This window comes from Chelon labrosus (genome assembly GCF_963514085.1).
Source record: "Chelon labrosus genome assembly, chromosome: 7".
NCBI lineage: Eukaryota > Metazoa > Chordata > Actinopteri > Mugiliformes > Mugilidae > Chelon > Chelon labrosus.
Genome location: NC_140343.1, coordinates 26,702,247 through 26,727,136, shown reverse-complemented (window position 1 = coordinate 26,727,136; position 24,890 = coordinate 26,702,247). Strand labels below are relative to the sequence as shown.

Sequence of the window (24,890 nt, the reverse complement as noted above, 5' to 3'; positions counted from 1 at the left end):
GGAGTGTTCACACCCCCCATCCCCCACCCCTTCCAGGTCTTCTTACAGCCTACTCATCCCCTGCAGGATGAGTGCAGTCAGATAGAGGGTACCCCCAAAGCCCACTCACGCATCGTTCAACCTGGTTCCCATGGCAACACGCCTGTCTTCCTCCAGGCGTGTGTGAGGCGTCAACTTAAAGACACCCAAGACCAGTCATTAAAAACTCATGAGCAGTTCAGTGAACACACAGTCCTCAAATATTTCGATTTTATGAGTTGGTGTATAATAAGTTTAACTTCTAAATGTTCATGTAATTAACACAGCGTTGCCTTACTAATTATCAGTCTTGAAATGTATGTTCTACAGCCAAAACTGTAGCATATGATCTTGTGACATGCTGATGAAATAAAGTACTTTCTCTGTACTTAATTTATTTTGAAAACTATTTTGAGCCATAAGATGAATTAGTGAATCTGATCATTAATCTTAAATGTCTGCTTTTCAAATTCAAGTTAAAAATGTGAGTTTTTATTATGATTCTTCTGTTGCATTTCATGAAAACATAATAAACAGACCTAACCATAAGATCATTATTATATTTACTGAAGTTGTTAATATGCAATTTTGCATTTTGCATTATTTTATTACTCAAAGTATTTAGTCATTACAAATGCATGTTCTGAATTTCACGTGTCTGTGGAAGCTTTCATTCAAGCTGTGTAAATATTTCATCGTTTCCTCTGCTTGCCGTCAACACGCAGACAAAATGCACTCTACAACACTGTTGTTGAGTTGTTGTTGTCGTTGTTGCTGTTGCCCAATCCAGTCTGCACACGTTAAAAGAAAACAAGATCATTTCACGGGCCACGCTTTGAAGCCAAGAGTTCTTTCTGTTATGTAAAATAAACCCTCAAATTAATTTGGTTTGCTATCTGCTCCGTGTATCTGGGCAAATGAAATCTGGCAAGGGAGGCAGCATTGTCAGTACTAATCCCTCAGCTGAATGCCAGAGGTCACTGGATCACTTGCGCAAGACTCCTAAAACTCACCAAAACTCTCTTTACTTTTCTCTTTGCCTCTGCTGCTGTCGTGATCTCAGTCACTTGGCTCGCGCTGACAGGTAGCTTCCTTTTAAATTCTTGCAACTCGTCTTTTGTTGTTTTAAAGTTTTTGTTTTTTGTCTTGTTTTTCACAAAATGGTTAGACAAGAAAGGGCTGCTGTGAACCAAGAGATGAGAAAGAGAATCCTGTCATGTATGATTTGGAAAAAAAGGACATTAATTTCATGCTCTTGTGGTTACTAGACTCCTCCGCTCTGTGTTATGTAATGAATTTCACATTTTAAATGCTAACTAATGCCTATGCTGCTGTGGCTTATGTAACATGCGTGTTCGTTTCTCCCAGAGCTGAGGGCCGGCGATGGTCCCTGGCGTCCCTCCCCTCATCAGGCTATGGAACCAATCCGCCGAGCTCCACTGTCTCCGTAAGTCACCCCAAAGCATGGCACCATCCTCCCCATCGATACATGGCGGCCAGCAAATTCTAACACCTCACTCATCCCAAATAGCACATTCGTTTATGCAATAAGGGACGGCGAATGCCAAGACCGAGATGACAAACTGCTAATTGTTTTCCTCCGTCGTCTGCTTCAATGAGTCATTTTCCCAGTCTCTGGAACTCGGTGTTAGATGTAATACACTCAGTCTGTGTGTATTGCATGTAAATGAGGAGATCAAGTAAAAAGCATGTGTGTACTGTCCCTGTTGGTTATTAGATTTAATACTTTACGTGGCATAATATATGACGGCCTTTAAAACCAAACGTCACGTTAACCGTAAAGTTTTATTTGAAAAGATAATTTTCAGATCTATACATTTTGTAGTCTGAAAATATATAGAATACAAAAAAAGTCACAGATTTTTTTTGCATGAGTTGCGTTCAGAACGACGAAGAGAAGCGACACTGAAATGAACAAGCTGCAGTGGTGATAGAGTGAGTTACGTCTGTGGTGAAAGTCTGCCATTTGGAGCTTTTACAAGGAAGTTTACTGGGCACAGGCTCAGAGGTCAGCGGGGACAATGGGGCTCTTCAGTGGCCCTCACTGCCCTCTTTGTACTGAGCCATTAAAAAGAGACTCCACAGATGCTGTCCCTCTGGCCCACTTCTGTTCATGACACATGGGCCGCAGACTCAAACAGATTGCTGTACACTGCGTCCTGGCGAGTTTGCTCAGCGCCTCCTCAGACATGGAAATTAACTTATTTGTGTAAACAATGATGCCTCCCTCTGTGGATGTTATCGGTGGTTGCACCATTAGCTGAAAAGGCTGGTGTTCAGTTTGTTTTACACTCTTTTGGCTACTGTGCTAAATCCTCCACAGGTTTTTATTTTTGGCACAGGTTTGTTAGAAAATGAGTTGATAATGGCCAAATGCTGGTGTACAGGTACAGTGAGGAATAATTTAACATGAATAAATCTTTACCTCATTATGACATATTTTTAACAAATGTGAACATCGGTTTGAAAATGGGTAGGTTCCTGATTTGATAGGCGCCATCTTGGAGATTTTATTGCTGCTCTTTATTGTCTTCGTCCATCTGCCTGGCTTCAACCTCGGCTTTGCCAAACTTGTCTGAACACGTGTTTGTGGTTTTTGGAACGGTCCCTCTTTAACAGACTGATGCTACTCAAAAGGCAGTAGCAACTTCCTCCTTGCGAACATAGACCGCTGTGGAGCTGTGATCTTGACTTTGACAAACACAAATTGACACTTTTAAATCCTCGTAGGGTCTCAGTCTATCGTCCACTTGTCAAAAATGCTCAGTCAGTTCAGGAAGCTCTTAGTGTTTTCTAGTGTCGCAGTGAAATGTTGGATGTTTTTTTCCTGGCTCTTTTGCTAGGCTTTTTCAGCTCAAACTAATTTAAAACTAGCAAGCATAATTCAAATTTCCCTACACAAGATGTGATACAATATATAAACATTTTCATTTAACGTCCTTCAGAATTTGCCTGAACGTCTGTCATTACGAGAATTTCTTGTTCATTGTCAGAGCAACTTTCCTTGGTTGATGGTTGCAGCTCGTGTTTAGCCAAGTCACCACTGAACGAATTGTGACGATTTAAAGCTGATGGGTCCGTCTTTGTGCATGTAGTCCTCCTCGTCCTCCCAGGAACGTCTCCACCAGCTTCCGTACCAGCCGACGCAAGATGAGCTGCACTTCCTCTTCAAACACTTCCGCAGCACAGACAGCATGGCCGACGAGGATGGACGGCCCTCACCGGTCATGCGACCTCGGTCCCGAAGCCTCAGGTTAGCTCATCCTGATTTCATCGAGCTACGTTCCCTCCTTCTGTAATTCTACATGTTAATTTTAGCGACAGTGCACATACAAAGTAATTATGTATCCCAAATTTTGTCATTTGAATACCAAAACATTTTCTCAAAGGTTGATCTTCAGTTTGTGTTTATTTTTGATGCTAGTTAATATCTAAGGGAAACGAAAAAAGAGCATGATATCAACTTATTGAGTGAAAAAACTTGTACTGACATGGATGAAAATCTCTTGAATCGGCATAAACTTTCTGTGTTTTTCCTTCCATATTTTCTTAATGATATCCATATCCATGGTAAAACGAATATGACACAGAATTAAATTTCACTTGTAAAAAAAACTTTAAATGTCATTTCATATGTCCCTCTGAGATGGGAGAAATGGTGTGTTTAGTATTGTTTCTTGGCCCTTTATCAAGTTAATTAAATTAATATTTTATGCAGATTAAATTCAGTAATCCTTCCGAGGGGATTAATTTCCTCGTTGTTTTGCGAAACAATATTTCAGATTAACTATGTGCAGCGGCTGCATGTTGTGCATTGCGCATGAAGTCCTTGGTATCATTGCTTATTTGTAATCCATCAGATGTCAAGATGTCTTTACACCAGTATGGCCAAGACAAATTGACAAGCAAATACGCCTCAAGTGCCTCTGATTGATTGCACATGCGTGTCGGCTGCCGGGCATGGGGAGATCTGACTGCAGAGCTGTGTGATTTTGACAACTTTTGTCTGTTGGCTCCTCTCTGTGCTGTTTGTGCGATGCCTGGGTGCTCTGTGTTCTGGCACCATGGTGTGCAGCGCGTGGGCGTGCTAGCTAACAGAGCGCCTCGGGGATCTAGCTGCTGAACTATAGTCGAGGGCGGGTTGGTTTAGGAGGGTTGGTGGGGGCTGGCCAATGCAGAGAACCACAGTAAGCTGCTGCAGTTCGTGTTGGGCGGCAGCCATCCAGTAAAACAGAGGTATCTTTCATGACAAAAAAAAAAATAAAAAAATGGCTTAGGGAGTCTGTTTGCATGTGATAGGTTTTCCCTCCATCTGTTCTCTTTGAAGCTTCATCGAGCAAGATTTTTCTGTAAAAATACACCCGTCTCATCGGCCTAAATACTGGAGTGGCGTTGCACTAAATGACTAATTGATTGATGTCGGTGATTCACACAGTTTGGCCAGAAGACACCAATGCTGTCGGTACACAAACATCAAAACCTGACGGTGAAATCCGCCTTGATTGGAGCTTTAGCAGCTTAAGAGCTGTAGAAATCGAATGCTGGCTCACAGTATTACTTTCTGCAGGATGAGATCAAAAATAGTAGAAATGTTGACCTCAAAATAAAAGCGATAACTCCGGTGGCCTCAGTGCCACAACCTTTTTCACAGCCCATCCTAGTTTAATGACTCAGAAAAGACATGGATTGAGTGCTGTATTGACATATGACGCAGCATTGGTCAGTCAATACATACTGATTTGTTGTTCTGTTTCTGCTGTAGCCCTGGGCGATCAAGCGTCTCCTTCGATAATGAGATCGTCATGATGAACCATGTTTACAGAGAACGTTTTCCAAAGGTATGTACCCAAACACATCATCACACATGATCAGTTTTTGTCACCCACGCCTATCTCCACCCAAACAAAACCAAGACAAAAACATGACAGTTACTTCAAACTTTGTCGATATGCTTTTTGTTATGACAGAGAGTGGCATAGAAACTGTGCCAGAAAAGCCACAAGTCTCAACAGGTGGCATAAAAATGTTGAATCACTGGTAATGATCATTGACCACATGTATCCACCCACAGGAACATTACCGACACTTGGCACCACACTGAGTAAAAATAATTAATACTAGTTTTTTTACAATGTGTTAACTGTGTGTTTGTGTGCTCGTCCTCCTTACAGGCCACAGCCCAGATGGAGGAGCGCTTGTTGGAGATTGTCACCCATTGCTCTCCAGACAGCTCCCTCCCGCTGGCTGACGGCGTCCTGGGTTTCATCCAGCACCAGTTGGTCGAGCTGGTCAGAGACTGTCTGGACAAGTCCCAGAAAGGCCTGGTTACTTCCCGCTACTTTGCTGAGCTGCAGGAGAAGCTGGAAAAGCTGCTTCACGAGGTGAGCAGGCAGCCAGCTGGTTTGACACCTGCTGGATTGATGTAGGAATGACGGGACCCATATATTTACTTGGTATACTTAATACAGTGGTTTTAAGCAACAGCCGATGAGCTGATTCTGAACTCTTTAACTGGCCACTCTAACTGGATGTGACGAAGATATGGGATTGATCGAGCTAGGGTGAAATGTGCAATCAGGCACGCCACGAGCCTGAGGCGCACACAATAGATCTGGTAGTGGAAATTCTCAGCAATGGTGAGAGCCACTTTTGTCAGCGGGGCTCATGTGTGTTGTGATAAAATATTAGTTTCTATAGCAACCCCTTCCCTTGTTTCTCTGCATGCTGTTAGACAGAAGGCATGGCCGACTCGCTGTACCTCCAGCTGAACTGATAAGTCTGTTCCCATAGAGCAGAAAAAATGCTGTCTAAGGCACACACAAGACTTGCTTCATGTGCCAAGGCCATTTTGGCATTTTCAGGTGAAAAATGACTTTTCATGCATTTGAAATTTCTATGATTCTTTGTCATTTCAAATATGTAGGGATACATGATATTGTTGTTATTGCCTGATAACTTTCTTAAGAAATATCCTCTGTCGTCCAATGAATCTGGTTTAAAGTGACAGATTTTGCTCTTTTGCGAACAAAAAGTGACAAAAACTAAGTTATATGAGACTATTTTTATTAATAAGTCTGCCTATAATCATTATCTACATGCTTGTTATTTGATACGAATACGAATTGTTACTACAAACAAATAACACTGTTTGCAGTAACAAGTTAAGAGAAGACATCTATGAGAGTTGTTCAGCAGAAACCAGATTCCTCCAGCTGCCTCATCGCTGACCAAGCATGTGAGAGTTATGTGTTTTCTATTGTAGGGCACATGGCTGTTGAGGAATTGGCCTTGTGAATGCTGCTAACAAGACTGTCTTTCTTCTTCCATGTGGTGATGTTCACATAGCACTTTTGGTGTTGCATGGCCAGAGGGTAAAGCAGCGATCCACATAAACTCGCACCCAGATAACAAGATAACTGAACATGCCTGTGACTTGGACGTAAGCGCGTACCAGTATGTGCAGCCCTGATACTCCAGTCACCCAGAAGAAAGACAGTAGATGACTCATTAGGCCCCACCCACACACCCAGTGATTATTCCCATCATTCCTCTTGGTTTAAACTGATGTCATCTCTCATGCAATTCTGTCAGGCTGCGTCTGTTTTCATATTTCTCCGAATGTTGTGTTCATCTGCTCAGAAAACACTGTTCTATGTATTTAAACTTCCTGTTTCAGTACAGTGCGTTTGCCCGAGTCTGTTTCAGGGGTGGAGGAAGTGGCACTAGGGGTGACAAACTGTGCCTGACCCTTTTATTACTTCATTTTCACTGACGCAACACAGCTAACCGGAACATTTTGACACGGTTCTTTAGTTTTAAATGAAAAATAAAAATGATGACCTTAGATAGAGAAATGATTCATACCTTCCCGTAATTTGTCCCATGTCTCGAAACATGGCAACATTAAAATCATTTTCTCCTTTTTGCTTAAAAATTACAAAATGAATTAGAACCTGCATTTTTATTTATTTTTATTTAAATATTCTTCCACAAGAGACTGACACACCGGTTGTAATAGCACCTTATTTGTACAATAATAATTAACTTTGTTCAGCATCCCCAATCCTCTGTTGCTTTTTTCCTGATATTAATGTATGAGTTTTGCTGAGTCTGTGTAAAGGTGCTGTTTTAAAAAAAACTTGACACATTTTTGTTCCCTGCTCCCCCACTGTTTTCCAGGCCTATGAGCGCTCTGAAAGCGAGGAGGTGACCATCATCATCCAGATGGTGCGGAAGATCCTCATCATAATCTCTCGGCCGGCTCGCCTCCTTGAATGTCTGGTAAGCCGTGGAGGAGAAAATCTCTTCCTGATTGAGGAGATGAGATTACTTTGACTGAAATTGAGTAGAAGTCAGGTTACTTTAAAGGTCTCTTCAGTTAAGGTCTGAAATGAGATACTGACCTTTATTATTTCTCAGAAAGTGGATGTGTGTTACTGGAACATGAAACTGGTGATCTTCAAACAAACACTAAATGGCTCTACTTCAGTAAATAAAATGACATTAAGTTCTGTCTAGCGTCAGACACTTCACATTAATTACAATTGCTTGCTGTTTACAGGAGTTTGACCCGGAAGAGTTTTACCATTTGCTTGAAGCAGCAGAGGGTCATGCAAAAGTTGGCCAAGGAATCAAGACGGACATCCCACGGTACATCATCAGCCAGCTGGGTCTGACGCGTGACCCGTTTCAAGGTAAAGATTATCCAGTAAAGCCTTACACTCCATTCACATACACACCTCCAGGGCTGAAACATGTATAGAGGTACCAGTACTGCACTACGGCTACTTGAGGTTAGCTTGTCTATCTTTATATGTAGTCATATTGATACCGTAGACTGTATAAATATAGACACGTCTCGCCACTTCTTTGCATTGGCCGAACTGAAGCTGTTTTACCTGAGGATACAGGTAGCCCCATTTTGCGACTTTGGAGCCAGAGTCTGTGCAGTATGGTCCGAGAGTGGATCCACGTGGAGCCGCGGTATCGATGACCCGACCGCACTTCTGCCAGGCTTGCTGACGTTTTCGTTTAATTAATACTGCGCTCTGCTCGACCTCCACCACTTACAAAGAAATGTTGGATTAAAAAAAAATAAATTACACCTCGGAGTGGTTGGCATAGCAACTGGTAGTTGCCATTATGTTACATCCAGTTTCTTTAGCGTCAAAAAAAGAACCTAAAACGAAACTTATCCAAAAAATTGACACTTGTTCGTATATTAACATTATATTAATTACCTAAAATGACAGAAACCATCCTTGGAAAAAAAAAAAAAAAAAAAGAAAGCGTTAGTGTTTTAGTTTGGCCCAAGTCCCACCCACTAACATGGAAGGGGTGGAGCTTATGACCTATACTGCAGCCGGTCACCAGGGGGCACTCTTGCTATGGCTTCACTTTTTGAGGAGCCGTTCCGCCGTCCATCTTTATACAGTCTATGATTGATACACAGAGTCCCGGTTTCTTGCAGCTCGGATGTAATGTTCCTAATTCTACCAATCTGTGTAGAATCATCAACATAAATGCAACACACATGTACAACTTGAATATGTTGAGCAGTGTTTGTTAGTGTTGCCTTGACAATAAGACCACAGACTTCTGTTCTTCAGCATCTGTAATATTTTTGTCAACTCTGGCTGCAGATTTCGTAAACAGGATGGCTCAAGAGCAGTATCTAACAGAAAGTTCATGCTCCCATATGAGGATTTGATTGCATATCTGCATTAATTTACATTTTAGCTGTAACTCCTTCACACTTTCAGCAAACAAGATGCCAGATTGTAGAAACCAATGTGTTGTTAATAAATATATTTGCTAATTATTGGGATAATTGGCTTAATTACAATGAAACATTTATTTTTCATGTGAGCATGATAACAATGATACATGGTAGAAACTTAGATCACATGTATACACCATGTGGAATAGATGATCTGATGAGGTTTTGGTGTGCCTCATTACATAAATCTACATATTGATTATGTTGGCATTAATAATTACTGTTATGTTGTCAGGGTGGAACTATCCAAGTGCCTCTTGTTGTTTGTTTATACCTCACTTCGGATATAAAAAGGCATACAACTTTTTGCAGAGTTTATAACCAGATAGAGATGTCTTTTTTTAAGTAGCACTTTGTGCATATGCTGCTTAATGTTGTTGGTGTTTTGTGGTGATACATCAGAGAATATACGGCATTAAAAACACATCTGTATTAGTTCAGATGGTTCAGTCCTGTACACTTTTTGAATTTTCTCAAAGTTTATGTGCCCCATAACTAGACTATAGACATCAGTCGTGTACAATTAAACATTTACCTCATATAATAAGACACAAATTAAACATCAACTCTGTCTCTTTATTTCTAGACATGGTACAGCTTGAACAATACGAAGCTAGTCCTTCGGTGTCAGTGGAACCAGATGCTCAAGTGGAGGTAAACTTTCACTGCTGTCATCGCAGACTACCTCTGACTGCACACAGGCTTAAGATAACAGTTTTTAAGAGTAGTTGAGGATTGTGTTAAATATGTCTTCAGAGGATCCAGATTGATGTTTTTGTGTGGTTACCAGAAACATACTGACATTTTTTGTATGAAAGGGAACCATACATATATTAAATCTGTGTTATTTTTGTGAAGAGGTGTTTAAGCTGAAAGTAAATCTCTAAATTGCTCTGAAAGCTGTGACAGCAAATGAAGCGTTAAATTTGTTAGCAGCTTAACAAACGGTGAATTCAAGTCAGTTTGTTTATGTAACTCTAAATCACAGATATATGTAAAGGCAGTTGGCAGGAATATAAAACATACTGCCAACATTAATCATTTTGGTTCTACTGTGTTTCATTTTTAACTTGTCCATAAACGGCTACAAGCATCACATTTTGCTTCATGTGTGTAGAATAAAGCCCCACAGACGCTGACTCCAACTCGAAGGAAACCTCTTGAAAGCGATTTTGAGACCATCAAACTCATCAGTAACGGAGCTTACGGGTAAGAAAAAAGTCTTAAGTGTTCATGTGTTTTCTTTTTATTGCCAGTAGTTCTTGTTTTTATTAAAGTGTTGCAAAAAGTCGATTAGTTAAAAAGATGACCCAAAGCACCTTTTGGTTCCTTGCTGGGGAAATGGCTTTCAAATTAGTGAACAGTGTGTTTCAGGATGTCTTGTCAGTCAGAACTGAAAACAGAACAGTTCACACAGCACTTTAGTTACCCGCATTATGATCACAGACTGGATATCGCTTAAATGGAGCATTTAATAAACATCTGCTGCAGTTTACACAGAAGAAAGAAACGACGTGACTTTCCGCATCGCCCATATCATTGTGAAGTTATCGGAATGAGCACACAGATCACTTCCCTTAAAATCAAACATATACTCTTAATACCCTTTTCTCAACATAAATAGCATGCTCTGCTTAATACTCTCTAGCTAGGTAACAAAACAGAAAAAAATGGACTACTGTACCTAGTAAAGTTGACGCAGAGGCTATGGTAACAACACACCTCCCCAGAAATGTAACTACGCGCTGCGGATCAATAAAGATGGAACACATGGGGGAAAGATTAACTGAAGAGGGTCTGGAGATACAAATGTTTGTATGACTCGTCTTTGGCAAAATTGTAAAAATCACAAATTTCACAGACAGTTAAGCGAAAGCTTCAGTTGCCATTGTTGAAACTGAAACAGGAAGTTGAAACAAAAATGAACCCGACCTGCAAACAAGACACAGGGGCGACTAGCATTTGGGTGGTGTTTTTACAGATCAAGCCAGACTGACGAGCGTATAAAAATGTCTCGCACCGGCGTAGGCTACGTGCGTAGGTTATGGTGTCTATGTCCCGCAGAGGTATAAACTCTGTTTAACAAGTACCCAATGAAAAATTAGACAAAGATCTCTTGAGGACTTTTTACTATTAAGTGTAAAGTTAATCTGATGTGGGTCGTGTGGTTTTTGACAGCGCCGTGTATCTGGTACGCCACAAGGAGACCCGTCAACGGTTTGCAATGAAAAAGATAAATCGCCAGAACCTGGTGCTGAGGAACCAGATCCAGCAGGCATTTGTGGAGCGGGACATTCTAACCTTTGCTGAGAACCCCTTTGTTGTTTCCATGTTCTGCTCTTTTGAAACACGACGTCACCTCTGCATGGTCATGGAGTATGTAGAAGGTAGGCTATGACTAATAAGGCTTTATATTTCTACCAGCTAAAACTGATGAGTCACGTCAAATTTTCACTGACCAGTAATACATACCTAGTTTGTGTTGCTTGGACAGTTAGTCTGCTAAGAATAATGTTGAACAAAAATCATTGCAGCGTCCGTGGATTTAAAGTTCTCTACTCTGTTCAGGTGGAGATTGTGCCAACTTGCTCAAGAACATGGGCCCGCTGCCTGTGGAGATGACAAGGATGTACTTTGCTGAAACAGTCCTGGCTCTGGAGTACCTTCACAACTATGGCATCGTGCATCGGGATCTCAAACCTGACAAGTGAGAACATAAACCAACTCCCACTTCACTCCTGTGTAACATTTCTGATGTGACCTGCACCGTCTGTACTGTTTGAAATTTCTGGCATCTCCTTTGGAAATGTAAGTCTGATTCAGTGCTCTAAAGTACTAAAAAGACATGCCCTGCTCTTTAATAGGGCACTTCCAGATTTCTACTTCAGTCCTCCTCCTTTTATTTATCTGTCTGGTCAGAATTTGGTGAAAGAATATACAATGCAAAAGCATAATGCACTGACTATAGTGTTTTCTCTTTGTGTCTTTCCTCTCAATAGTTTGTTGATTACATCCATGGGCCACATCAAGCTGACAGACTTTGGTCTGTCTAAGATTGGCCTAATGAACATGACCACCAACCTTTACGAGGGTCACATGGAGAAAGACACAAGAGAATTTATTGACAAACAGGTGAGACAATTTCAGGTGTTGCTAGAAGAAAATCATCTGTCTACATACAGCTAAACTCGAGCAGAAGTGACGATGGAAGACGGTTGTTCTCTTTGTCCAAACTGATCTGTTGTGGATTTACTTGTGTAGGTGTGTGGCACTCCAGAGTACATTGCCCCAGAGGTGATTCTCAGACAGGGCTACGGGAAGCCGGTGGACTGGTGGGCGATGGGGATCATCCTCTATGAATTCCTGGTCGGCTGTGTTCCGTTTTTTGGAGACACTCCTGAAGAGCTTTTCGGACAAGTTGTCAGCGGTGAGTGCTGTCAGAAGATGATGACAGTGATAAGCCACAATATTATGACCACTGTCAGGAGAAGTAAATAACATTGACCATCTTGTGACAATACAATGAGAAACTTTTGGACCTGGCATTCATGTGGATGTTACTTAGACATGTAGCACCCACCTAGACCAGACCAGGCACCCCCACCCCATAGCAATGACACTCCTTGATGGCAGCAGCCATCCCCAGCAGGATGCAGCCTGACACAGACACACACACAAAAACGCTTTAGGAACAACTCAAAAAAACATGAAGAACAGCACAAGGTGTTGACCTGGCCTCCAAATTCACTAGATCCCAAACTGACACCCTCAGAAGGCCCATGTCCATTCTCTGATGAGTTACAACTGTTTTAGCAGCAAAAAAGAGACCTATACGATAGTAGGAATATGGTCATAATGTTATGCCTGATCGCTGTATAAAGAATGGCATTTTTCTGAGATAAAAATATTACATTAGTCAAGAATGAGATATTACTGCCACCTTACTCAAAGTTGTGATGTACATTCGTATTAAAATGTTTCTATGTAAAGAAGTAACCCACATATAACTTTTAAATAGATTAGTAGTTTCCTTTTCTTAGACAAGTGTACTGTTGGAATAGAGTAGTGAAAGAAGAGAATGTGCCTCCACAGCTGCTGCCATAGCTACAAATAGCAGTATAAGTAGTTGTGCTCTCAGAAAAGGTTGTAAATGTTGTCCTTGCTCATTTGTGACACACTACATGGATTCACGTCTAATTTGGAAAAAAGTGAAAACATAATTAAATGTAAAAAGACATTAATGTAATAATTGACCATTTTAAATTCAGTATATTAATCCAAGCACCATCAACACTCTGACCTAAAAAATTTTTATGATTGTAATCTTGATGTTGATTTTATATTTAATTTGCTGCTTGTATTTGTCATCCTCTGATTGGCCTGTATTTATGTTATTATCAGATGAAATCATTTGGCCCGATGGAGATGACGCCTTACCTGCTGATGCCCAGGACCTGATCACCCGCCTGCTGAGGCAGAGCCCTTTAGACCGACTGGGGACAGGTACCGCTGATTAATAACTGAGTTTGATACGGATCGATGCAGAAACATTACTTTGTTCCCTCTAAGTAAAGTAATACAAATTGATTTTTACATCAAGAAGGAAATCGAATCTCTTTAACAAGATTATGCAAAAGCTGAAGTGAAAAATGACATCCTGTAAGTCAAATTAACATTTAGAAGTAAAGAAATATGGGGAAATATAGTGGAGATAAAAGTAGGAATATAGTTTATTTTTGACTGTGAAAACTGTGTGGTTGTAGGTGGAGCCTCAGAGGTGAAGCAGCACTCCTTCTTCCTGGGTTTGGACTGGAACGGACTCCTCCGACAGAAGGCTGAGTTCATCCCTCAGCTGGAGGCAGAGGATGACACCAGCTACTTTGACAGTAAGTTCCAGCTGTGTGTAACACCTTGACTTCAGGCTCCACAGATGAATTAGAGCAAAATATAAAGGAGTGGGAGAAGTCAAGAGTGGCAGTTGCAGACAAAACCTCTGTATTCTACGTCTTATCTGGATCTTCTGTTTGAGATTACTATTGAACTGTCTTTTCTTTTTTTTTTTCTTTTTTTGTCAGCCCGTTCTGAACGTTACCATCATTTGGCATCTGATGAAGATGAGGAAACGAATGATGAAGAGTCTTCCCTGGAAATCAGACAGTTTGCATCCTGGTCACATCGCTTTAGCAAGGTAAAGACTGCTCTGTTGGAAGACGACACATCTGGATGGTTTAAGTGGTCAGCACTTTGGACATTGGTTGCCAGGCAGTGTTACTGTGCTACACATTATTATTTACCTTATTAATAAGGCTGCTGATTTCTAAGACACCTCTGTATTCAACACACATTAAGCACCTTGTGGAATGAGGAAGTAACATGGTTGGATGACCTTTTGTGAGGCTGCCGGAACAATTCTTAAACAAATCTTTATTTTCACCTTTTGTCCTCGAAGGTTTACAGCAGCACAGAACATCTGGCAACGCCGTCCAATCTGAGCTTCTCTTCAGACCGCAGCCACAGTGAGGAGAAGGAGGACCGCGGGGACGTGGGGGGACTCAGTGTCTCCCAGTGCATAGCAGATGGCAGTGTGGACAACAAGCATTCTAGACGCATGGCCAGGTAATGTAAAATTTATCACACCGTATGTTGTCAGCTCCTCTTTTTTTGCAATGTAAAATGCTACTTAAAGACTTCGAAGTTTGAAGTTCACAATGCCTTGGAGCTCTTCTGGCTGTATTGGACCTGTTGGACTCTTGCACCAGCTGATTTACATGTCCTACTGGTCTCTGACTGTTTGTAGCCTTCGACCTCGCGCCTCCTCCAGCTCCTCCCAGTCTGAGCGGAGCACCAGTCCTCTGGTGATGAGCAGCACTCACAGTCTGGAGACGATGCCCCGCTTCGCCCTGTCCACTGACGATGAAGGTAAATCACGAGATGTACAGATGTCTCCACCAAAGGCACTAACAGTGAGCATGTTAACACGTCATTTACCTTTTAAACTGTGCCGTTCGCAGCTGAGGTGGTGGTGTCAAACCTTCGGAGGATAAGGATTCGCAGCAACAGTACGGGGGGCAAACACTCATCGCCCAAAGAGCCAGCGGGGCCTCGCCGCTTTGGTAACCAGCTAGAGACGCCAGACAGACAGAGGCTTCCATCTGGAGGAAAGGTCCCCAAGTCGGCGTCTGTCTCAGCTCTGTCACTTATCATCACTACAGGTACAGAAGGTCACTTTAGACGGCAGAAGATAATTCAAAAACTTTTGAGATGCCACCTTTTAAACTGAACCAAAATACAGAATAGGAACCTGCCATCACTTCAATTTTAATACAATACAATTCTGAATTTGTTTGTCTGTAACTGCATGAATACTGAATTTCAATTTAAAAATTTACTAAAACGGTCCTGCTTTTGTTTCAGATGACTCTCCCAGCGGCCTCCAGCCTAGTCCTATCTCCCCGCGTTCGCTTTCTTCCAACCCCTCCTCTCGTGACTCATCCCCTAACCGGGACCTGTCATTCAGCCCCAGCAGCCTGAGGCCACCGATCATTATCCACACCTCAGGGAAGAAATACGGCTTCACCCTTCAGGCCATCCGGGTTTACATGGGTGACAGCGACGTGTACACCGTGCATCACATGGTGTCGGTGGGTGTAACAATAAGCCTTAAGAATTACACGCAAACACAACTGAGAGTGTTTCAAATATCGTGTGTGCTTTATTTTGATGATCCCAAAGAAGAGGAGGACAATATAAAAAGGTGGTTATGTAATGCTCAACTAATCTCCTCTCTTCACTGTTGTAACAGAGTGTGGAGGAGGGCAGCCCAGCTCACCAGGCTGGTCTCTGCACCGGAGACCTCATCACCCACGTGAATGGAGAGTCCGTTCAGGGCCTGGTCCACCCAGAGATGATAGAGCTGCTACTGAAGGTACAAAAGACTGATCTGAAAGCTTCTCAGTTAATTTGTGGTTAAGTGGCTTGTTATTTTATTTTTTATCTTGACACGAAACATTTATTTATTTATTTTTTTAATTCTCATAAAATGTGCAGAGCGGCAACAAGGTGGCTCTTCAGACCATAGCGCTTGAGAACACCTCAATCAAAGTCGGCCCAGCTCGAAAGACCAAACACAAAGGCAAGATGGCTCGTCGCAGCAAGAAGAGCAAGAAGAGGGACAATTATGACAGGTGAAGACCCGAGTTTTGGCTTTGACTTTCTTGCAGTCGCTGCAGCTCTGCAGTGTTACTCATCCTTTGTTTACTTAGTGAGTCTGGTAGCTGGTGCATGTTGTCAGTCCTCTGTCTCCCTCTAGTGTTCAACTGGGACTTGTTCATGTGTAAGGTTATAATTTTAAATGTTTATGTTGAAGTGTCAAAAAATATTACAAAATTCTATCATCATCTTGTTTTGGCCCTCTCCCAGGCGACGGAGCATTTTGAAGAAATTGTCCAAGCAGAGCACAGTGATGCACAGCAGTCGCAGCTTCTCCTCAGGTCTCCATCACTCAGTTTCCTCCAGTGAGAGTCTTCCAGGCTCCCCGACACACAGCCTCTCTCCTGGCCCTTCCACCCCCTGCCGAAGCCCTGCACCTGACCATCAGGGCTGTGGTAAGTTATCACCTCACGGTTATAAATGTTCTTAAGTGATTCTGATGGGTGAAATACAGTAGAACTGTCGGTAAAGATTTTGCCGTTGCAATATGAGTGTTACTCACATGTCATACAATCAATTGTCTGGCTAAATATTTTTCCAGCTGTTAACCTTTAAAATGCTGCACATTTTTTTTTATCTTTGCTTCCCAGAAAATAACTCCCCACAGAGCACATCTCCCTGCTCCAGCTCTCCCAGTTCTCCTGCCGCCCACATCCGGCCCAGCTCGCTCCACGGCCTGGGGTCCAAACTCAGCACACAGCGGTACACCAAGGCAGGCCGCCGGAAGTCGACCAGTAACATCCCCCCCTCGCCCCTGGCCTGCAACTCCTCTTCATCCTCCAACCAGCCACTTTCCCCACAGCGCTCGCCCTCCCCGCTGCCTGGCTTCACCAAAACCCTTCACACTTACCACGGCAAGACCTTATCACCCCCCACGATTGTTAGACATGTTGTCCGACCCCGCAGTGCCGAGCCGCCTCGATCTCCTTTACTGAAGAGGGTTCAGTCAGCTGAGAAGCTTTCTGGAGTCTATCATGCTGACAAGAAGTCGTACACCCCCCGCAGGCACACGCTGGAAGTGCCATTTTACGGTGAGGCTGACCTGCTGGGTGACTCTGAGGTAGAGGGCGCCTGTGGGGCATCTTATATTGGGATAGACCATGGCAGACTGGGGAGCTATTTGAGCAGTCAAAGGATTGAACGGTCAGAACAGCTGGTTGTGATGCGGAAACTCAACCTATCAGAGCGCCGTGACTCCTTTAAGAAGCAGGAGGCAGTGCAGGAGGTGAGCTTTGACGAGCCAGAGGAGAAAACCAGCACCACTGTGACAGGGACCACCACCACAGCTCCAGGAGCCCAAACACAACCTCTAGCACAGCAGCACAGAACGGCCTGGGTGCTCACTCGGCCCCAGAGCAGCCAGGAGGTGGAGCTGGAAGTCCCAGCGGTGAGGAGGTTCACACTGGTGCCCCAAATCGCTGTGCAGGGCTCAACGGAGAGCGAAGAGCAGGACGAGTGGGAGCCATGTTCAGATGGAGAAGATACTTATGAGAATCCTGAGTTGGAGGACAGCGCGACTCAGCAGCAACACACAAGACGTCATCTCGCCGACAGCAGCTGCAGTCAAGCCGCAGAAACCACTTACACTGGTCCTAAAGTTGCACCAGCATCAGAGAAAACTGAGTGCAAAGAGGAAACCCTGCAAAAAGGGCACCTGAGAAAGTAACGGGTCAACGCTGCACCCGTTTCATGTTCCTAACTTTTCTTTCAAGTCAGTCTGACCCAGACAAACTGCAGCTTGTAAAGTCATTTACAAACGTGTCTGGTGCAAAGAGTGGGAGAGGATTTTACTTGAATTTTGTATTGTGAATATTTGCCTTCAGGCATCACAGACTCTTTGACCTTATTTATTACATTTGTAAAGTACGATGAGTCTGTAACTGGGATAGAGGGAAGTTCTCACTGGTTGAACAGCCAAGGCTCAACATTTTTGTATCCATGAAATGTGGTTTTATGTCTTTTGAATGGATTTTTTTTCTAAAAACGTCTATTTTTTAAATAAACTGTTGTGGTACTGAGTAGTAGAGATGACGCTGGGCATAACAGGACCAAAACGAGGGAGAAGTCATTTTAGAATCAGAAGTAACGTCCCCCCCACCCCACCACCTTCTTTTAAGATTTGAATAGTGCAGTTTCTCTAGAACCGCTGCTGCTGCCAAGAACGACCATTGGTTCACACTGAGCAACATGACTGATTTATTTTCTGACTGTTTGTTAGCCAGGGTCTGTGGTTTTGTCAATTTCTAACTGCATTACAGTTTTATTAATGCATTGCTCCAGAGCTTTAAGAGCTCCACATCCTCAAAGGGGGGGGGTTATTGTAGATGTCACCAAAACCTAAATAAATCTGTCAGAACTCAGAATAGTCATATTGAGAGGAAAAAGAAAACATGGACCGTGTTCCTTGCAGTGTGAATTCATGGTCATAGCACTGCTTTTCATTCACGTGGCAACGAGTCAGTACAGGGTAATTTTGCAAGACACAACCCAGCTGTGACTTCAAATACAATCTCTTATGGAGACACAATAGAGCTGCCTCGGAGGGTTTAATGTGCCATGATGTCAGTGCAGTGTCCTCTAAGCCATATCTTTGAAGACAGAAATGTTGTCATTTCAGCTCATGATGACAGTGACTTTTTATCTGTAGTATTGTGAGCTTAACAACACCAGTATGAAGCTCTGGATGTTGCGTACTCCGTTTTTTGTCTCCTGCTTACTACTTTCTGAGATCTGATCTGAACACTGATACCGTTTGGCTTTGCACTGGACTTGTTTCGACTCAAAGCGACGCTGAGCAGGCAGAGTGGGGTTTTCTCCAGAGCCCAGAGGGAATCACGGGGTTGTTTTTTTGCTCAGTATGTACAGTGCAAAAATTGTATTTTGAAAGCGTTGCACCCTTCTGTGTTTTTTTCCCTCCAGAAAACGTAGCATTCGTCTTCTTTTTTTTTTCACCAGCATGAGACAGACCTGATCGGCCCGCTCCTACTTAATTTCCTGTGTAGTGATGTTTACATCCAAGGGGAAAAGTGCACTATGTATTTTGACATAAATTTTGTAACTTAATGTGAATGTTAAACTGAGAACAGCAGAGGGATACATTTACAGTGAATCTAAACCCAGGGCTTCTTTAAACAAATGTCTTTTTTTGTCTTTGTATTGTACAAATCTCGATGTATATTTTGGTAACGAGGCTGTGTATAATCCCAGATGAGTTGAAGGATGTGATATGCACAATGATGACAATTTGCTGCACCAGAGTTTTTAGGGATGTTGACTTGGGGGTGTGGGGTTATAACAGTTTGTTGGGATTCAGAGCAGTATTTCACATCCACACAGACTGGATGTATGTTACATTTTTTTTCCACTACAGAGTTGGATATTGTCTTGTCAGTGGTTGTTGCTGGCTTTTGCAATGTCCTCTGTTTATAAAGCTCCAGAATTGTTGATGTGTTCCTCAAACCCTTCTTCCTCCTTTTGAAAAATCTCGTGATGACAACCTTACAGGATGCTGTCGTTGTGTTCGTGAACCGAATGGACAGATCGCTGAACGGCTGAGTTATTTCTGCAGTCTGACAGAATTGTTTACAATGAACAAACATGCTATGTACTGTACAAACATTTTATAACCTGTGGCTGTAAATGATGAAACTCTCCTCTTTGATACCATGGAAGAAAATTAGACTCATAGACGTTGCGTATCTGTTTTTAAGAAAGTGTTCTTGAAGAGTAATTTAGCACCAAACTGAGAAGTATTGTTGAGATATACATGCACGTACAGTGATTTGCAAGAGTGGCAGCTTTAAGTAGCCTGTTTTCGTGAGGTCATACAAAGGAGAAGCTTTAATTGATTGAAATAAGGGGTTTTCTTCAGTGTATATACACTTAACCAAGTTAGTAATGGAGCAATTTATGTGCATATTTGCATGAAAATGTATCTTACACAGAAGCAGGGTGGGAAATGAAATATAAAATATTTTGGATACAAGTCTGATAAACCAAAATAGCCAATTTAACATCAGACACATTTGTCAGTGTACAATCTTTACACTCACCTGTGTAAAAAAAAAAAATATATATATATATATATATATATATGAAAAAGGGACTAATGAATTATTTTTAATGACCTCATCTCTTTTGTGAATGTAAACATACCTTGCTGATCATCTCCACCAGTTTGAAGTCGCAGCCACCAGAGGTCTGCAGATACTAGGTCAGCTGGTGCTCAATGTACTCTTGAAGAACCAGCTGGCGGGTCAAACTGTTGTACACGTGCATGTGTTCTCCTGTGGACTCTTCTGTTCGGTGCATGCTGCATGACACAAGCACACAGCTGTAATACTTGACTGCATGGTATACCGGCGGTGTCGCCCTGTACTGTGTGTTTTTGTGCAACAAATAAACTTTGTATTTCTCTTTGACTCTTCTTTAGCTGGGCTCCACTGATGTTTGACTTTTATGAATACTGTGATTGTTTCTCATTGAGAATTTTAAGTCGTGCATTTTTTTTCATAGGGGTCAGGTGTCTGAAAATAAAAAGATAATCTTGTATTAAGATAGATAAAACATAAAAGATACACATTGCGTTAGATTTTTGTTAAGTCATTTGTAAGTTTTTTTAATTTAAAAACGCCTTTACAGTAACATGGCAAGGTTTTAAAAACAAAAAAATGTTACTAATTGATACATTTGGCTTAACTAAGATAAGATTAAACACCATTTATTTATTTATCTGAGGATATTTTTCTTTCCCTGAATGCTACTGAGCAGGTGAAAATGAAAATAATGCCACACAAGGTACATATACTGTATAATATAATAAAATAATAGTATTACGGTACATACACAGATAAGGCATAACATCATGACCACCTTCTTAATATTGTTGAGGTCTCCCTTGCGCCTCCGAAACAGTTATTACTCATCAGAGAATGGACATGGGTCTTCAGCCCTTTTTTGTGTGTGTGAAACAATTTTTCAACTATTTGACTCGAACCTGAATTGAATTAGATGCATATTTTTGAGTGAACGCATGGAAAACATCATCTTCTGTAACTGCCCGTCCTATGAGGGGTCACATGGGAGCCTATTCCAGCTGTTTATTTTTAATACAAAATAACATGATCAAAATAAAATAAATATCTTTCTTAAACAGAAACCTGTCCTGATTAACTTAAAACTGTATAAATTAATATAAAACAATAGAATGCAGAACATTCCTCTTGTAATAGTGCAATAAGAAAAGTGCAAACAGAAAGTGTGAGGAAAGGTTGTTGCCTTTTTGTCTTCCGGTATCTTCTTAGCAAGCAACAGTGCCTGGAGACGGTATGGGAATAAGTTTCCTGTAAATTTTCATATAAAGCGCCCTGGTATTTATTAATTCCATTGACATTTTACACACTATTTTTGATTCTCACGGTAATACGGGACAAAGCTGAAACGGGACGCCTATTTTTGTTTCTAAATACGGGACAATTTTGCAATTTTGGGACAGTTGGCAACCCTATTAGTGGGGGCCTTTGGGTCTTACGGGTTGAGGGGAGGGTTGACTCAGTGGATCATCCCACAGTGAATTTGGAGGCCAGGTCAACACCTTGTGCTGTTCTTCATGTTTTGTTTTTTTGAGTTGTTCCTAAACCGTTTGTGTGTGTGTGCTGGGGATGGCTGCTGCCATCAAGGAGTGTCATGGGGTGGGGATGCCTGGTCTGGTCTAGGTAGGTGGTACATGTCCAAAAGTTTCCCAGCAGAACACTGAATTGTCACAAGATGGTCAATGTTATTCACTTAGTTAGTCACTGTATGTGCACACATACTTGGTCATTAAAGCTGATTCTGATTCTGATTCTGATTCTGATTCTCCTGTCAGTGGTTTTAACGTTGTGGCTGATCGGGCTATAATCCTCATGCAGTTCCTCCTCCTGACCTCCAGGTGCCAGTGAAGTGCTGAGGAACCCACCAACAGAACAGAAGGAGATCCGTGTCCTTCACAACAGCAAACATGGCTACAGCTACAAAAATTATACAGAGGCTGCGGAATTTTTTAGCCGGGGTAAGCAACAACACCACGGTCAGACTTTTAAACTGTGACAGAATTTGTGAATATGACACAAATTCTTTACGGACGATTTCCTCTAATAAATTCACCAACATGACACGTTTACCCGGCTAGCCAATCGAGCTAGCAGGGAAGCTGTGAGCTAATGTTACGGTCTGTACATTTGAAGGAGATTTCAAGTTTGTTTTGGGGAATTTGCTATAATCGGTTGTGTTTTTTATTTTGTTTTTTATTTATTTTCAGCATGACCTACAAGCCAAGCTGCAGTTGCGATATGAAGAGATTGCAAAAAGGTAAGACGGAAAGCAACGACTGTCAGCAACAGTTTATACTGATTGCAAGTAAACCTGCACATCTTAATAATGACACAACACAAGGCGGTATTTTTCTTGTAGGAGAAAAACACTGTTTTAAGTTGGTTCAACGCTCAGTTTTCTGTTATTTTAAAAGGTATGAGTTTTGCTTTAGTGTATTTCATCATGTAAGTTGTATCCAGACCATTCACAATATCCAAAAGCTCCAGTTGTACAAGATGTGTTTGTTTGTTTATTTGTTTTTTAAACTCAAAAGCACTGTCCTGCTGTTATATTTCAAACTAATATCTTATCCAAACCTTGTTAAGTCCCACAAAAGTACAAAACATAAGTGCAGTCTAGGGCAGGTCCTGGCATTTACAAAAATACCAAAATATATTAAGCTAAATATTGGTGAAATCTATTTTTAAAGACGTCTAGAATAGTTGACACATAAACAAAGTAAACTAAATTAAATTAATAATAAATAATGGTACAAAATTTTACGTTTGAATCAGAAAATAGAGAAAGTAGGCATCAACTGCAAAAATGCAAAAGAGTCAAAGTTTTTGTTTGAGTGTTTCTCTCTCGTATAGATTTAATGAAGCCGATTAGTCTGTATTGGGAGAACGAAAGGAGAGACAAATGTATATTAATCACTGTATTGAAAGACTGTACCATCATGAATCCTGCTTCAAGGCTTACTTGTACCCAGGATAGCTTCCCAGTACTTAATTAGCATGTTATCTATCTATAAATCAAGAAGCGTCTGTGTGTCTGTCTGTCTGTCTGTGGCACGCATATCTCGCGAACCGTTGGCCCGATTGATTTGAAACTGGGCAGGTGTCTCGCTACGGGCACGAAGATGTGCACTGCTAAGTTTGACGTTGTTTGTATAAGAAATGTAAAATATATCGGTAAAATAGGTTTTCTCCGCTCTAATATTTCCACTAATCCTCATACACAGCACCTGTAGGCTCCCACTATAGGAATACATACTTCCGACGGGCACTGCACTAGTGTTATTAAATATCCCAGCAAATGTGCAAAATCTGTATGCACCGTTTGTTTACAATGCTTTTCCCAACAGGACACAGCCACCACCCAAACTCCCAGTAGGCCCGAGCCACAAGTTTGCCAACAATTACTATTATTCCAGAGATGGACGCAGGGAGTCGGTACCCGCCACAGTGGTGATGTCATCACAGAAGGCCCTTACTGCTGGCAGGTAAATTGATTCATAATCAATGAATTTTCACCATGTTGAACTTCATCTATCTGATGACCCTTCCCATAGATAGTACAGATTTCATAAAATAATGAGACACCACAAGAGTCAGTTTCTCCCTAGTAAGAGAAATGTTTTATCTTTAATTTATGCGAATCTTGTTTGTTTGATTTCTTTCTAGTCAAGTTGCTGAAGCCCCAAAGCAGCCAGTGACGCCAGGTGGTGTATATAAACTGCCACCACTCTCCACAGACCAGCCGTACCTGTGAGCAGCAGGACAAACCTCTTCGTCTTCAACATCACTTCTCTATCCAAGCCAGCTGCAAGGGCCGTTGGTTGTACCTGTACAATAGAAAGCGTGAATAAAATATGGTATATTTACATTCTGGTTGTCCAGCTCATTATTTTAATCATATTGTGCACTGTTAGTGTGAAACAGGTGATAGTTTGTAACTCTTTCTCCACACATGAGACAGTCTGGCCGGACATTGCATTTAATTAACTGACAGACTGCAAATACCACAGTTAGTCCCTTCTGGGTGTTGTGCATCATACATATAATTGAAATGTGCTTGTAGTTAAACACACCTACACCCAAATCTCTTATGAAGTTAAAGAAAATGCTAAACAAAAAGTTGAAGGTTGGACGAAGGTTGAGGGTTTATTAGGTCTATGTAGTGGTATTGTTTTTAGACAGTCACAAGTTGTGTTTACAATCATGCTATGTTTTGCACCTCTTAATATTCAAATAGCCGAGTTTTGTTTTGCCCTAGTAGGCAAGACTTCAATCTAACATTATACACGCAGATGATTTGTTTTTGACTCAGCAGTGCAACAGCACTCGTTTATCAATATCAACAAACCTCCAAAGTATTAAAATGTATGGCACAGATTTTGGATTGCAGTAGATTGCACATGTGTGTCTAATAATGTGTATGAGGGAGGCCAAGTCAGCAAACATGACTGGAAATACTGTGCAGACATTTAAGTAGGCTACACCGCCACATTATTAAGACTTTTAAAGGTGAGCATTTTTTTTTTTTTTTTTACAGAATACGTTTGTTACGTGCACTCAATATAATGTTGAATATTTAGCATTAAACCCGATAAAAATAAAGAAGTTTAAGGTAGCGTGTTTATGTATTGAGTAGGTTTACCGTTAATCTGGTCTCACTGTGTTAAAATTATGAATATAAATAAATGTAGTTCGTATTTAACGCACGCCAGATGGTTCATTTCACAAAGGCATATTAAGGAGGGAATGTTGGCAACAAACCGAACTAAATA

General features: G+C 41.6%; 2 protein-coding genes across 3 annotated transcripts in view; both read left to right on the top strand.

Moving 5' to 3' along the window:
- The window catches only part of LOC311490866 (microtubule-associated serine/threonine-protein kinase 3-like), a 34,600-nt gene extending 14,147 nt beyond the window's left edge, over window positions 1-20,453 (top strand). For both annotated transcript variants that reach the window (XM_084548608.1, XM_084548609.1), the window contains 23 exons: window positions 1,387-1,465; window positions 3,135-3,292; window positions 4,802-4,877; window positions 5,211-5,420; window positions 7,219-7,320; window positions 7,601-7,733; window positions 9,405-9,472; window positions 9,936-10,027; window positions 10,997-11,205; window positions 11,387-11,525; window positions 11,818-11,950; window positions 12,080-12,245; window positions 13,220-13,321; window positions 13,582-13,704; window positions 13,894-14,006; window positions 14,268-14,434; window positions 14,616-14,737; window positions 14,830-15,030; window positions 15,233-15,459; window positions 15,621-15,743; window positions 15,866-16,002; window positions 16,238-16,422; window positions 16,618-20,453. In XM_084548608.1, the coding sequence (XP_084404734.1) occupies window positions 1,387-1,465; window positions 3,135-3,292; window positions 4,802-4,877; window positions 5,211-5,420; window positions 7,219-7,320; window positions 7,601-7,733; window positions 9,405-9,472; window positions 9,936-10,027; window positions 10,997-11,205; window positions 11,387-11,525; window positions 11,818-11,950; window positions 12,080-12,245; window positions 13,220-13,321; window positions 13,582-13,704; window positions 13,894-14,006; window positions 14,268-14,434; window positions 14,616-14,737; window positions 14,830-15,030; window positions 15,233-15,459; window positions 15,621-15,743; window positions 15,866-16,002; window positions 16,238-16,422; window positions 16,618-17,693 (4,141 nt within the window). In that variant the 3' untranslated portion in view covers window positions 17,694-20,453. The remainder of the gene's footprint in view (window positions 1-1,386; window positions 1,466-3,134; window positions 3,293-4,801; window positions 4,878-5,210; window positions 5,421-7,218; window positions 7,321-7,600; window positions 7,734-9,404; window positions 9,473-9,935; window positions 10,028-10,996; window positions 11,206-11,386; window positions 11,526-11,817; window positions 11,951-12,079; window positions 12,246-13,219; window positions 13,322-13,581; window positions 13,705-13,893; window positions 14,007-14,267; window positions 14,435-14,615; window positions 14,738-14,829; window positions 15,031-15,232; window positions 15,460-15,620; window positions 15,744-15,865; window positions 16,003-16,237; window positions 16,423-16,617) is intronic.
- Window positions 20,454-21,817: 1,364 nt separating this feature from the next.
- On the top strand, window positions 21,818-23,986 carry ndufa7 (NADH:ubiquinone oxidoreductase subunit A7). Its single transcript, XM_084548620.1, has 4 exons — window positions 21,818-22,076; window positions 22,326-22,375; window positions 23,466-23,603; window positions 23,785-23,986. Exons 1-4 carry the CDS (start codon window positions 22,026-22,028, stop codon window positions 23,870-23,872), a joined length of 327 nt encoding a protein of 108 aa, XP_084404746.1. The 5' UTR covers window positions 21,818-22,025; the 3' UTR covers window positions 23,873-23,986.
- The last annotated feature ends 904 nt before the right edge of the window (window positions 23,987-24,890 follow it).